This window comes from Rhopalosiphum maidis, chromosome 2 (genome assembly GCF_003676215.2).
Source record: "Rhopalosiphum maidis isolate BTI-1 chromosome 2, ASM367621v3, whole genome shotgun sequence".
Classification (NCBI taxonomy): Eukaryota; Metazoa; Arthropoda; class Insecta; order Hemiptera; family Aphididae; genus Rhopalosiphum; species Rhopalosiphum maidis.
In genome coordinates, this window is record NC_040878.1 from 27,190,768 (window position 1) to 27,208,111 (window position 17,344).

At 26.6% G+C, this 17,344-nt stretch overlaps 1 protein-coding gene across 1 annotated transcript; it reads right to left on the reverse strand.

The window, feature by feature from the left end:
- Positions 1-1,949: 1,949 nt before the first annotated feature.
- On the reverse strand, positions 1,950-10,394 carry LOC113553846 (tropomodulin). Its single transcript, XM_026957395.1, is given in 10 exon segments — positions 1,950-2,248; positions 6,227-6,374; positions 6,440-6,536; positions 6,671-6,825; positions 6,909-7,129; positions 7,324-7,444; positions 9,039-9,206; positions 9,641-9,793; positions 10,131-10,228; positions 10,231-10,394. Coding segments are annotated over 10 exon segments (1,374 nt in total). The 5' UTR covers positions 10,370-10,394; the 3' UTR covers positions 1,950-2,174.
- Between the last annotated feature and the right edge of the window lie 6,950 nt (positions 10,395-17,344).

The window sequence follows — 17,344 nt, forward strand, 5'->3', positions numbered from 1 at the left end:
ATGGATTGCAATGTATTTAATGTAAAAAATTAATGATTTTAAACCATTTTGTTAATAAATTAAGTACTATTTTTCATTGATTAAACATCATAATTATGCAAAATTATGTAAAATTGTAAAAACTACCAACGTACCTTTAAGCAGTTAGACTGGTAGGTACCAATTAAAATAAAAACGGGGTACGTACCAAATATGGTTCAATGAAAATACTCAGTTTCTTAAGATTTAGGTTTGTTTAAATTCTTGACGTTTGGTAATTTCACGGGTCAAGGATCAAGTCTCTCACTGGATTTTATTGTTCAAAGAGAAGAACAATGAAGAATGAACTATGAAGCACAATGTGTGTCGATTGAACTGATTGAAACGATAGTAATGTTTAGTGGGTAGTTATGCCTTTACATAGTATTCGTCTTCTACAATTATTCTAAAATCACAATAAAAATGTCCTGAATGAAGGGTCCGTTATTTAGCATGTCCAATAATCAGAGATTTTCTTGTAGAAAAGTGTCGTGAAATGTCCTTGTTTAGAAACAACTCTATTTGGAGATACTTATACTTTAGGGAAAGTTTCATAATATACACGATTGATGGAATAATGAATTTAAAAAAATGAACTTGAGTCAGTTATGTTATAGGTAATAAACAATGTTTATAACAAACAATATACAAATATATCTATCTTGTACAATTTAAAAGTTTAAAATTAATACGAAGAAAAATATTAACATAACTCGATTAAAAAAAAACCTACCTAATTCGTGCTTTCTTCATTATAACCGGCACGTCTAAGTAAACTTATAATATGACTATGTTACGATGAAGTGCAATATTTTATAACTAAGATTTATTTTGTATAAAAGTTTTACTTTTAATAAGTAAATATTAGAAGTAGATATTACTAATGAAAACCAATCTTAAACAAACTTAATTATTTATAGTTAGGTAGATAATGCATTGTTAAATAAAAATAAATTCGCTATTATGTAATTAAATATTATAATAACATCTAAATTAAATTAATAAAATCATTCTAACACAATTTTTAATATAAATTTTAAATTAAATTATTTTCAATTACACTAAAACGTTAATTAATGTGCATTTAACAGTTCCCTGTTAAAATCCTATATTCCTATATTCAACTGTACATCCCTATTTCTTTCTCCCTAGTTCATTCCTAAGACTTGTCCATACTCCAATATTGTTCAAAAAAAAAAAAAATTCATATTTCTATTAAACAATATTTATTGAAAATACTATTCTTGATGTAATATTCCTATTTTATACAGCCTTCCATTTGTATATTCCTGTTATCAGTGACATTATGTTGAAAACATATTTCCTTAATACTTGAATGTATTTCAAAATATGGATTGGGAACCACTCCAAAAAATTCTTTTAATATTGCTTTCTTGCGTTAAAATTTTCTATATCTTATTGAATCAACTATAAGTAATAACTAAACTCACATCCTGAAAAGATATTATATTAGGATTTATAATTGAATACAATGCATTACGTTTTACATTACTATATATTTGAAGTGAGTATAATAAGTGATCATCGTATTAAAATAATGTAGTTGCAGCACAACAGCAACATTAATATAAAATAATCATTTTATAAAAATAGTATGGCAAAATTTGGTGTAATAAAATTGTTTACAATTAAAGGCATTTAATGCAATTAAAAGTGAAATAGTATCAGTGTAAAAATACATAATAACCTTAATAAAATAACTATAAATGTTTAGCAATACAAAATCAAATTAGGGTTATGCTATTTGTTTTAATTAGTCTTTCTAGGTACTACATAATTTTTTATGAACAACTCGATAGTAAAAAATATATCATTTTTAAAACAATACGCACAAAATAAAAATTGTGCAATTTAACAAGATAAAATTTCTTTTTATATAATAAATTTGTTTAACTCAATTATATTAATAAATACAATTTTATGTTTAAAAATTCAAATTAATAAAATTGTCACACACATGCACTAAGAACTAAACGCATATGAAAAGGCCAGCATAAGACCACAACATAAATATATATACAAATTGTTTGAACAATTAATGAGGAGAAAAAAAACAATACATTATATAAATATAGTATATAATTAAATACTTAAAAATAAGAGTCTAGGACCAAGGTCTAGGCACAAACTCGTATTTATTTAGCCTTTTTGTGTACAACCCAACCGCCAGTGTACGTACGCGCAAAGTGACCAGTTCTGCGTAAGCGGCCTGCAAAAGATAAAAATAAATTAAATTTAGACAAGATTAATTGCATTTTACTAGATAATAATCCAACCATCACCAAAGGTTTATTACATTTTAATTTTAATAGCAGCAACATTGAGCAGCAGCAACTCTACAGTATACATTGATTTAAAAAGCATTATATATATATATATATGATTATTATAGAATAATATAAAAAAAAATATATAAATCAAAGCGTTTAAGGACTTACCAATCATGACGTACAACAAATTATATGATTATTTGGGTAGACTAAGGTACTTAGATTTGGCAAGGAAATAAAAAATAAAAATATAATTTACCTTTCAAAAGCTAATTTTATAATTTTTAGATTTTTAAAAATTATTTTATATCTTACTGGATTTACAACCTTTGATTGCAAATATCTTTATATTAATAGTGTCATTAAATATTTGTAACACTTTTAAATTGTTTCTGTATTACAAATATTTAAATCAGAATCTTTTTTTAGTTTCAATTTATAAAGAAATTTCAAGTTTATAAAATATATTAAACTCATATTATACACACATACACATACATTTATGTATGCAATTATACATTATGTATAAGTGTAAGTATATAATACACCAAATTAGCTTTTAAGTAAAATTTCAAAGAATTATTCTTCAATTGCCATTCACGAATGAGCTTTATAATAATCAATCAGCCATTACAACCACAAATTATATTTCATTTCAAATTTAATAAGTACCATTCAAGAAGAAAATGAGAACAATGTAGGAGTTTTATAATATTAAGATGTGTTTTGTGCACAATTAGTTTAAAAATTATATATTTTTATAATGTTTTAAAGGAGGATACAAAATGAAATCGTGTTTCATGCAATATAAAGGCATGCAATGTTAAATAACAATATAAACCTACTTTTGAGTTATTAATACACTTTACAAGCTATTAAAATACTTTAAGAACTGATACAAATATGCTATGATAATAATTATTAATTTGAAAAATAACTCAATAGTTTGGAATTTTACCAATTTTTTTTTATAATAAACGCCAACAATGAGTATAAAAAATTGTTTGCAATTAAAGCAATATAAAAGCGTTTTCATGAGCACAAGCAAAGATAATAATATATAAGAAGTATTTTATTTGTTTTCAATATTATTAATGTAAATATACCTAAATAGTGTACGTAGCCAAAATATGTAATTTATGCGGAGTTTGCGCCCACACGGCTCTGGCGTACTGCAAAAGAGAAAAACACCAAAAACCAAATTCAGATTATGGTTTACACAAACATTCTGCAATATTACCAATCACCAAAGAAATTCAGTGGTTTTTGGTAACATGCAACCTGAATGAAAACACAATGTTTTCCTTCAGTCGACATGCTAAAATTTATGTGAATATTTTAAAAACAAAACAATGTTAAATAAACACCATGCTTGTTATTTATTACTGTATTACTAAATATTATTGATTTCAAACACTATTATTACTTAATGTAATCAATTGTAGATTAAACTGGACATATAATTAAGTAAATTAAATAAGCTTAAATGTCTTAAACATAGATATTATGATCTATACAAAAAAAAATCATTAATATATTATTTATCGTTATTGTGCCAATTAATATTGAGTATTAATTACACTATATTCAATACTATTATTAATTTTAAAACATAATAATTGTAATCAAGTCAATTAATATAAATCTTTTCTTTTTGTGTTTTTTTTTTCTACTTTTAAAAATTGAAATTAAAATGTAGTTAAACTTAAAATTAGGTTATATGTATATGCATATATTAATCATATCAACAATAACTTAAAATTGAAAGACGAGAATTTGAATTTATTCTAATGTGCAATCTGTATAAATTTAATTCAATATTAATACACTTATATGTGTAGAAAATATTATACAAACACAAGAGTGACAACAAATGGGTAAATTTACACTAATGCAAATATTAGGTAGGTAGTTAGGTATTATTTAAGTAATTTTGATTATATTTTAGTATAGTAAAATTATCTTGGAAATATTAGAATATTTAATTTTTAAATGGAAGTTCAAAAGGTGTATAATCCAGCTCTTTTTGAAACTTTGTAAAAATTACTCTTTTTTATTAATTTAATTAATTAATGATTCAATGACAAGATTAAATTAACATCATAATATGAAGACTATATTCATAAATGAATATTTAAAATATTGATTTTGACAAAACAAAAAAAAATTAAAACTAGTCAAATTTGATATGTCAATTATTTTAAGGTTAATGTGTTATCTCACTCTAAAACACGATTTCATTACAAATTAAAATGCGAATGGCCAAAGTAATACGTAAGTTATAAATCTAAACATTAAGAGCTGGTAATTTCATGCTATTCCTTTAAAGTATTAAAATTAAACAACAACAACAAAATGACAAGACCTCAATAATGTAATCCGCCGATCATTTATTTGATCAAGTTCTTGCGGTGCTTCTGGGGTGTTTTTCTAAAAAACCTAAATTTCATTTTCAACGGCGTGTCTTTTCTTACTGAAGGTGGAAAATAAACAAAAATAAAAATCATTAAACTAACGTCTTTGATTGATACAAGGATAAACAAATTATAAGGATATTAAAGAATGTTATAATTTTGAAAAATGATTTATAATGTTTTGGCATTTGATTTGAATATTGAAGAGGATAAATGAACAAACAAAATGTTGTGGGTTAACATTCAAAAAGATAGGATCTACTACATTATAAAAAGGTGATTTCACTTTAAACAACCAAACATATATTTAAGAAATAACATCACTCAGTAGGTATGCAAAGGATATGAAAAATAAATATTACAATAAATTACAATTAATTTTATAAGAAAAAAATGTTTAAAACCAGAATGGATGGTTAAGACTCAGGTCAGCTGAATTTCAAACAAAAAATATGTACATGATTAAAACACAAACACGAACTGAACGACAATGGAAACATACAAATATTATTCAGTAGATACAATTTCAAAACTCGATTGATTATTGTGTCTAGTTTCAGCTAATTTGAATTTGGCTTGAACGCCAAGACGGCAATCTGATGATTGGCAATATTTGTGAAATGATTGCAAACAAAATCACAATAAAACAGGAATAAATATTTTGAATGATTTTTTAGGACACTAATAATGACCATGCAATTACATATATTTTAAATTTTAATGTTTCATTTAAAGTAAAAAACCAAACTTATAGATTAACAAAGGAATACGGGAACTTGATAAAACATGATCGGACATCATACCTGGAACTAAGTTGTCAACAACACATAAGCCTCTACATGACTTAATACTTATGCCAAAAATTGAATGGTTGAGGCACATAACTATTAGTTTCTAATAGTTATATTTCTTAAATATAATTTTAACATTATAAATTAAAAAGTCCAGAAAATAATACTATTGATTATAGAAAATTTTATAATCAATGATAATAATATTAACCAATAAATTGAAATAGAAATAATTAATGAATACTGTTGATACAAAAAAAAAAAAACGATTAATTATTTATTTGATTAATAATCTCAAAAAAAAAAAAAGTAATGTCTTTAATATGTATTAAATGACTTTATATAACAAGAACAAATTAATATGATAACATCTGTAATGAAATGATTGTTGATAATAATAATAAAAACATTTATGGGCCTAATTAGGACCAAGTTAGCACTATTGGTTAACTCTATTTCCATTATTTCTAAATGATAAAAATGTAAATTAATTTTTTATGGAGAAAATTAAAAGATCTAGTTAGTTAAAAATTAATAAACCAATCTATTATCATTTATTGATTAATCATCATAGCTGGACATTTTTAGGTATGAATAATCATAATTCCTAATCATTAGAAGAATTATCTTAAAAAGATGTTATTAAACTATTTTTAAATAATAATATATAGACATTATAAATAAGATTTTGAAACTTATTAAGTAAACTTACTCCTGTCAATATTGCGTTGTAAATGTGATGCGATGCGATGACGAGCATCATTGTACTCCAAATGCAAACCCAGTCTAAGAATAGTTGGATTTTGTTCAATCAATTTGGTAAGTTCCATTTCTATCTTATTTCCCAATACTTGGGATCTCTGAAAATAAAATAATTAATTAAAAACTGAATAAGAATTATTATTTTAAACTGTTAAAAATATACCTGGTTGGTGGCACGGAATTCTTCTAAAGATCTTTGCTTCAATAAGGACTTGACTAAATGGACTATTCCTACAGGGCTAATGAAATTTGTTTCCACACTAAAAAAATCATAAAAAGGTATACCAAATTGACTTCTATTTGTTTATCATAATATGACAATAACCTATCGTAATTATAATAAATTATGATAGTTGATAAAAACAGAAAATTATTAGTTTATTAGAAATCTTACTTGCAAACACGTAATGTGCAATTTTTCTCTAATGCTTCAGCTAGCTTGAGTGCTAACCGATCAGTAAGTCCAACATTTACCAAACTTAATGTTTCTAAATGAGTATTTTCCACTAAAGCTTTGAATAGATTCTCAAACTTTTCATCAGAAATATTCTAGAACAAAAAAATATATTAATCTTTTATCTAATAAAATTATTTTACAACTACTAGAAATTGTATAACTTTAATTTACTTACTTTAATGTTGTTCCAATTGAGATCAAGTAGCTTAGAATCATCATCAAGTACTCGTTTAATACTGTCTTCTGGATCTGTTTGATTGGGCGGTTCTGGAGGATACACCTTAGGCTGTGTTGCTTTTGTAACACCATCCCATCCTAAGCCAACTGGCTGACCTTTATTCAATAGTGAAGCATGATATTGATCTTGGTTCATCATTGAATGGAATCCTAGTATAGCTAAAATCATAATTTAATTTAATAAAGCAATTTTAATTATATAATATTATATTTGTATATACATAGTCATTTATTAAGTAGGTGCATGTTAAAAGACAAATTAAAGAGAAGCATTTTATTAATATGCCATTGAATGTGCTTAATGAAGCAACAAATATTCATTGAAATAAATTACAGAAAAAATAAATAAATACCAGCTAAATCTATGATTTCTTCTTGTGATGCGGTATTCAATGCATCACCATATTCATCATCAAGATCAATTGCAATTTTATCTTCATGTTCAGTGTTACCATTGGTTTCAGGTGCCACCCACTGTAACAAAATGAGTACAGAATAATCATAATTAATGATTTAAAAATAGTCTAAAACCACAAACATATTTACTAAGGTCATCATAGCATGCAAGTATGCAATTGAAGTTAATTTTGTTTATACTTTATATCATTACACAACAATTTCACAATATTTTCAAATAAACAAAAATACCAATAAAAATCTGAAGGATAAATGGACATTTTTTTTTGAAAAATTGCCAAAACCATACTAAATTCATAACTTTAATACATTTTACTGTAATTATTCAGAAATTCATTAAAAAATTGACAAACTTACACTTTTAAATTACATTTATTTATAAGTTTTACTCTTAAAATAATATTTACAATTTTTATTTTTATTATGTTTTACCAATTTTTTCTAAAAATTTAACAGGAAATAATAAAAGTATATTTATCTAGAATTGATTTTATATTTGACTCAACAATTTACAAACACTTGGACCTAATGCTTAGAGCTCAGGTTATAATATATGCATTTTCAATTTCTTTCTTTTTTTTTGATCTGTGATATGTAAATACTTAAACAGTATATTTTTATTTCATTGTATTTTAATTCAAAATAAAGTTTACTTTTAGTGTATATTATTGATATGAGGTTATTTTTTTCAAATTTTAGTAACATATTTCTGTGTGAACAAAACCGAACATTTTCATGAATATTATCTACTACAGTGGCGGTTCTAGGGGAGGGGGGCTAGGGGTCTTCAAACCCCCAGGCCTCTTTGACATTCTTTTTACTTACAACAAATATTTTAAATAATGTTTTAGGAAAACCACAACATATTTATAACACGAGTATATGACTTTTAACATTTTTTTTTTGTTTCATTATTGGTTGCTATCTTTGCAATAACTTTTAGTATGGCAGCGTTGTGATAACATGTCTCTAGTATACTTGTAATTGTCATGGATAGTTACAAGAGATACTACTGTTTCATGTACATAAAATACATATTTCTTTTTTTTTGTAAACAAATATTTTATGATAATGTAATATTATTATATTAAGTATTTTATATTATAAAAATGTATATGTATAAAATAATTTTAAATAAATGTCATAACAAATTTGTTTATAGCCAATACACATTTAGCTGGTTTTTAAGTTTTTAAGTGCATATAAATCTGAGGTAGATTAATATGTAACTATGGGTATTATTTATCATTTAATGATATTAATAATAGTTTGAAAGTTATACAAGTTATCTATGAAAGTATTTATTATATACCTATATTTATTTTTTGATCATAATAAATAATTATAAAAATTTAACTAAACAATGAGAATTGTTAATATTTAAAGATTTATGTTTATAATAAACAAGTATCAGAGAGACCTTTAAATAAACTAATTTCTTTCGCCATGAAATATCATCAATGGATATTCTACAAAAATAGTTTTTTTTTTTTTAAAGTAATATTCAAAATGTAAATACTTGAATTTCAATTACCTATATAATATTTTATAAATGGAATTGGGTAATATATATGAAGTATTTAAAATTATTATAATTTTACTTAATAGAAAACAACCCAATATGAATATATTCTGATGCATTTTATCTTACCTTTTTTCCTCGTACAGTTCCAGCAACATACGGTTTAATTTCTGGTAGATCAGGTGTTTCAAGAGCCTGTTTGTTAATATGCTCAATCAGTTTTTTTCTGTTTAATGGTCCGGTGGCTTCTTTGTTACATTCATAACTACAACGCTCTGATGGTGGTAATAAGTTGTCCTAAAAACAGGAGAATATACTGAGAATTTTTTAAGTATAAACACAAATAGTCGTAAATGATAATATACTTAATGTATATTTTTCATTTAAAATGAAGTAATTTATCAGTTAAAAAGCAAGCAACCTTCCTAAATTTAAAAAAAAGTATTGATCAAATACTCAGTAAATGAAATGGAAACATTCATACATCAATTTATAGCATAATTTTGAAACTTAAATAAAAAACTACCAGTATACAAGAATTGGATGTCTATTTTCTAGTATAATTATTTAGTATTTAAAATAGATTAAGCAATCTAACAGCATTGTCAACTAATGATTGCAAGCCACAGGTGTGATATATGCCATAAAATTGTGACATGATGTTAAAACACCTTTGTGACAAATAATTTAATGTGGACAAGTGTGCTTAATATGGAAACGTTGGTACTTACGTCCGGATCGACTTCTTTAGCTAAAATGCTGATCTCTTCGGGTGACAATTGAGAGAGCAATTGGTCGACGTCGAGCTCGTCATAATCACTCAAGTTCTTGCCGTACAGCTTGGCAGGGGCGGTGGTCATGGTGGTGGTCTTTTTCGACGACGTCTGTGGAGAACAACAGAAAAGGACCAATATTATTATCGAGGGTGAAAAGTAATGCACACGATAAGTACTATGAAAAAAACCCCCCGAGCGTATGGGTCAGTCGCGATAAAGACGAAAATTCACGCCAGACGGACGACGGGTCGTGATTTGCGACTGAGAAACCGAAACACGACAACGGGAAAGCCGTTTGAAACGGCGAGCGGGGTCCACACCCTGTCGCGCGAAAATAATCAATACGCGGCGGCCCCAGACGGATCAACCGCGTCCGCCGAAAATCCTGCGGCGGTTGCAATCGGGTCGCGCACCAACGTTCTCGCCGACAAAACCGTACACGTACCGATTTGTTTGATTCGACGGCGAATAAATGACTTGCGTTTGGCCGTTCTTCGTTTCGGCCGGTGACGATTAACTGACGAGCGGCGCGACTGGCCGTTGCGATCGCCGTGACGGACGGGCGGATTGCTGGAAGGCGACTGGAGGACTGGAGGTCGGAGGAGAGACGTCGATCGCCACTCGCCACCAGTCACCAACCGACGGCGGTGGTAGTGGTGGGAAATTGTTATCAAGTGACATCATTTGTCATGGCGGGACGGGGGGGAAACGGTCGTTTGGCACCGGTGGAGGGGACGCGCGCGCACAATTCGTATCAAACCGGTGGTGATCGGCAACCGTACGCTGTGTCGCCGTGCCGCGTATGCCTATTGCCTATTTAGTATTTATTGTTAGTTGTTGCAATTATACTATTTACATTTTACACTATGGCGCTGTGCATAATTAAGTCATTAATACAGTAATACGTAATATAATAGTCGCCGTGTATAACCGAGTGGGTACCCATTGACTATGGTCTACACTTCTACAGAACCGCAAAACAGCGGTAATTCACTGGGGAGTTTTTCACTTTTGAATTGAAAAATGTCGAAACATTCGTCCTCGCGTTCGTATTTTGTCGTCGTTTGGCGAATCAATAAATATGATTTTATAATATTATCAAAACGTCATTCGCCGGGTGGCTACTGTGGTCAGTTTGGCGAAAAATAGCCAATAGCACAGACCGCAGTTTGCGTTTGGGTTCGGCGACTTCCCCCCTTTCTACCATTCCCCCTCACCGTGACGCCTGCTCGTCAACAATCTTCACGTCGCGCGTCGTACCTATTCGTCGTCGTCTTTCGTTCCGCAGGTCGCTTTGGTCGCACGCGCGCCTCCAACGCGTCCGGTACGCGTAGGTATATATTATATATAATACGACGACGAGGAAAAAGTACTTACACGATAATTTGGTATTATTACTGTTATTATGTATGGCTATAACAGGTAGTGGGTACCTAAAATCTAAATATTATAGTTGGTGTGAGCTAGCCACCGCCACTACCGTTCAGTGGCGTTTATAGCGATTAGAAAACATTGTAACAATAACGAGGTATAGGTATATAGCGGTATGATATATTATGCGTGCAAATGGGTTATCGTTTGTAGTGTTAAACAATGAAAGTTATAAAATATCAAAATGTATAGGTACATCATATCATTATCATATTCATATATTGCTATTAAAATAACCTATAATATAAAATTCTGGTTGAACTTGAAAATTCAATAATAATTGTCATGATTCACACATAGAGCAAAGTATTTATTTACAAATAAATTGCTTTATTCAATTTGATTTTAATATCCATGAGTTGGTCGTGATAATTTAAGTTGTGAGCGCATGTTAGAAATAATAATAATAATTTTCTTCATTATATTATTATGATAAAAAGTCCACAATTGAATTTTCAATTCGTTCAGCGCATATTTTGTTACTTTGACATTACTGCATCATCTGCATGTATATTTATAAATGGGTCAATAGAGCATACGGTTATCTGCCCTAAAAATAATAATATAATATAATGGTGGTACTATTCATATAAATGTGTTTATTTTCACACCACTTACAATAACAATAATAAATATAGGTACTTAGTTTTTAAATGGTTCTAGATACCTACAAATTGACAACAGAATACACACAAAAAATTCAGACATCTATATACCTATTACAAAAAATTCATAAAACTTTTTATCGTCTAGGAAGTACTACCCGATGCAGACAATTTACCATCCAGGCTTCTTAAATACATGCTTGGTTCATGATGAAGAATATTGTTATTTGGGTAAAGAAAATTACATACTTATAGGTATAGTATGCGCTAAATGTATTTTTATGCCTATAAACTTATGCAGATATCGATCACTTATAATATCAAATAAATGTGATAAATGATAATGATACAAATGGATATAATGTTTATCTCTGCCAGTGGTGTACTAACGAGGGTGAGGGATAACCAAACCCCACCAAAAAAAGATCTAAGTACGCCACTGATCACTAGATCATTATGTCGTTGAATGTCAACACCTATGTCTCTATATAAACTTATTTATCATACCTACTATTATGGAACTCTATTTCTTCGATTTCTACGAAATCAATAGTTTTCACTCATTTATACATATTATTATTTATTTGTTACCGATCAAATTTGAGACTATAAGTAAGGCTTTTATTCTTTTGCCTATAGTTGGCTAAACTAAGCTACAGAGTTGGTGGAGTGTTTTCTTCCCTACTTCCTTAGTACTCTGTAGTCTATATTACATGCCTGGTACTTAAGTCTGTGTGTTTACTGTATATTACATATTATAGACTATTATTAATTATTATAGTGATGACAGTCGACTGATGAGAGAGTGCTATTACTATCCGCGTTATTTTAATGCGATTTGAATTCAGCATACTTTACGTGCATATAATTATATTATAATTTATATTAAGTATCTAAATCACTAAATCTAATCCTCTTGATTAATATTGATAGATAAAGAGGTAACTGATAACTTCCCTGTTAGTAATAAAAAAGAATAGTCACTTATTAATATTGACTTAAAACAAAGTGTAATTAGTTTAATAGGTAACTACAGACTATGGTAAATAATAAATACAAATTGGCAATTATGTATACATAAATTCGTCGAAGTCCGAGTATAAAGTACATTCCACATTTCCACACTGGTAGTCTAGCGTAGGTACCTAAAATGATTTATTTTTAAGTTAATTTTTATTAAAAGATAATACGGAAACCAAAAAATGATATAACTATTACAATCATAATTAAGTACAATACTGCAAATAAATAGGTATAATGTATATAATAAGAATAACAAATAATTATAAAAATATATACCTATTCTTTCAGATAGATTAATTACGTTTAAGTATATTATTTAGTATTTACGAATCATGTATAAGATCTATCAGTAAAACTATCTTATTTTAGTTACATAATAATATTATATGCATTTTCTTTCTACGTTTATTAGGAACAATAATAATGTTACATTGCTAAACGATCATAAACGAAAATAAAACACTATTATTTCTATTAATTTTTAATCGTATAAAATAATTGTACTTTTTAATCTGAATTACTTCACTTACTTATAGTGTTTAAAATATATAGATATGTACGTACCTATTATTGCTATAGATGATTAAAGTTTCTAAAGTTTATTTTTTTTCAAATTTCAAACTTTTTCTTTGTGTAAAATAGTATGTACCTATATTACACTAAATATACAAATAGAGTGTAAAGTCTTGAGTTTAGTTTAACTGCGAAATGTAGGCATGTAGTATGTCTACCATTATTTAATTAAAAGAATTTCTTTATACCAAATACATGAAATACATGATATACTGACCTAATTAGCGATTACTGATTACCATAAATATTTAATCATAGTTTGTGTCTTAAAATGATTTAAACATAGAAAATATTACTAATACCTAAAACGTAATTTATACGTTATACCAATCATAAAAAAAAGGCTAAAGTCTAAACTATTTGTAATGATAGATTATATTTTTACAATACCTACATATATAAGATGTCAAGATGATATCATAATAAAAAAAATATAGTTATAATTGGTAGCTATATATTTCAATTAATTCTTGGACAAGATAAAAATTGATATTTGTTTTTCTCTTCTTTTCAGTGTCTACAATACATCTTATATTTTCATATAGATCATAAGATATGATTTATAAAATGGAAAATAAATTGATATATTATTATAGTCACAATTCACAGTAGATTTTCAACTTTTATGATTAATATGGAAAATGTAAGAAATTATGTACCTACGGAAATATAAAAAATAATAAACAAAATAGCTTATTAATAACATTGTATATATATAAAATAAAATATAATCTACATAAATAATAATTATTTAAAAACTTTACAGCATTAGTTATGTATATGAACCAAGTACTAATAGTACTATAATAATAATACAATACAATAAAACAATACATGTTCGATATATTTATTATTTTTAACGCTTAAGCACGTATTTGTATGTTAACTTGTTAACGTAAAACCAATGTTAAATATTCGATTTAAAAACTTAACTTTGGTTTGTTCAAAATTGGTCATCATGGAGATAATGTTATATCTCACATTAAATTTAACTTAATTTTTCTTTATATCAAATTTATATTTTATATTGTAATTATTTACTTGTTTGCTGTTATTGAAAAAATGTATAAGAGCCAAGAGGTATATAAAGTAAAAACAATTTACAAAAGCGTCGTCAAAACATTGATATTATTATTATTATTATTGCAAAACAAAACAAAAAATTATACACACATAAACTACATTATACACGACAATATACCAGACCTAATCTATGTATAGTAGTGTGTTTATGTCATTATTTATTAAGCATGTCGGCATTAAAGAAAATTTAAGTTCTAGCAATGTGTACAAGAAACGTGAATTATTTCAAACTTAAATGTTAGAATATTTTACTTACAATAATAAATGTTATATTAGGTATAATATTATAAATAAATAAAACTATATAAGTAGTAAGTACTTGCTAAAATATAATATATTATTATTATTATTGTATACTTGAATTTAAATTTAAAATATTTTATCACGTAAACACTAAACATTATAAATATACAAATATTTTGTTTGCCTAATTAACTATAACACGTCACACTTTGAAACAACACTTAAGAACATAGAAAGTTAGTCATCCGTTTAGTAGATTACCCTGTAATTACCGACTAATTTATAATATTTATTTAGAAAAACAGCTTCAATTTCTAAGTTAGTAAATAGTCGCTTTAATAGGTATTTACTAAAAAACAGCCAAATGGAAATTATCACATACCATTGATGATTGATCTACTTTCTGATGATATTACCGGATGCTATTTCAGTATTTTATACATCGATGATTTACGAAGGACTCTCAAGGTTATTCCAACAGTAGCGAAAGCGATATTCTACTTTTCTTTTTTATTTATTTTTTAAACGTCATTGTGTTGTGTCTGGTTTTCAAGTAAAATTCCGAGAAAGTCAAATAATCATGTGGTAATTGTTTTAAAATTAATAGAAATGATGGACATCACTAGTCACAACCAGTGGCGTATTTTGTATGTTTTCTGAGGGGGTGTCCAGATAATATAGGTATATACTTATTTGTTAATTGGTTGCAATATTTCTGTTTTACATCTACTACCACTAAGCTCATAATATATTCATCAAATATTGTAATGAAAAATTTTTTTATTTATTTAATTAAAAGTAGTAATTTTTATGTAATTTAAATCATACAGGTATAAAATACCTAATGTAAACATAATTTTAATTTAAAAATAAAAGCAAATATAATATAATATTATTAAGATATATTTATACACATTAGATACCATCATTACCATCATCGGTCACAATAGTTTACTAATTATTACTATATATTTTGTTTGTTACATTACCAGTGATGCTATAAGAATAACAGTTAAATAAATAATTAAAAATATAATAGGATAATAAGTACATTGTTTAAAACTAAATTTATTTTCCTCCTAAATTAGTTTACGACTTTATATAATATTAAATTAGTTAATAACAAATCACATATTATTGTTTGCCAAATTCCCTTCAAAATTTATTGACATTCAATATTGAATTTTTTTTTTGGGTTTGGGGGGTGTCCAGACACCGTGGACACCCCCCCCCGCCAAAAAAAAAAAAAATACACCACTGGTCACAACTATTATAAATCAATGTGTATAATTTAATTCTATAATTATACTGAACTGTAAAGTATTAAGGCAGTTAATAATAATTAAAACTAAGTATAATAGTATATAATTTAGTGTCAAAAATAATAATAAAAAAAAAAAACCGTTTTTAATTCTGTGTGACTTTAATTGATTCAGTTGAAGTAATAATATAATAGTTTAGAAAAATAATAGATAATAGTTTGATTAATAGAGACGTACCAATGTAGTATGTTTCGATATAATATAAACATTTACTATTTAGATACCTATTAACCTATTGCATTAAATAAATACTTTGATAGCTGAATATAAATTCAATTCATATGTCATATTTATACATTTATATATATATATATATATATATATATATATGTATGTTTATTGTATAATTATTAATTATAATTGTATACACCAACAATATAAATTTTTGATTAATGACTGAGAAGTATAATATATATTTTCTATAATGTATAGTGTATACTAAATTATCAATGAAGTAGGTATAATGATAATAATTATTAATAAATGCGACGAGTTGTATAATATTGATATGAATATTCGATAATATGGTACATATTATTATATTTTCTAGTGCATTAGTCAATATATCAATACTCAATAGTCAATACATACATAGGTATATTTTTTATGCATATAAAGTATTCGACTAATTTTGAGATTACATAATAAAAGTATAGATACAATTGATAAAATTAAACAAATTAATAAATAAATTAAATAAACAACTAATAAAATATAGATAAATAGGTATGAATAATAAGATACAGTAGGATTAAATACATTATATTATATTCTATCGTGTATTATACATAAGTAAATAACACGACAAATTGTCAACATAAGACATTTTACTGAAAATGTAACTTAATAAATTATAAATTTAATTTGTGTAATGTAAATATTAAACATTAAAAATAACGCATCCGTATTTAATAAGCAAAGACATCAAAGTTATCATGTCCAAGAGTGACACATCGTAACTATATATACTTACTAACTCCATGCGCTCAATGCTTATCAACTAAACACGAATATATATTTAAAGAACACTCAACATTTCAGCCCACACGTCTTTTATCTTTGATTATATTAGAATTCAAAAACTAAAAGACGCCCTCGTACCCACATATGAACAATAAAATCCCTAAAAGATCGTTCACGAAACCACACACGATTGACTCGCGTTTCAGATTCAATGACAGCGTAAATAAGTCTTTAAAATCTATAGAGTCAAAAATAATTTTCTACCACCCACTGGCCACTAATTGCACTTTTTAGCGAAACGATGAGTGAGTAGATTTCACACATACCCTTTAAAAACGTATTATTTTTGTGAAGAGAATTACCTTAACGCGTTCGTATAGACTATAGATGTATAGCCGTATAGATATAATAGGTAC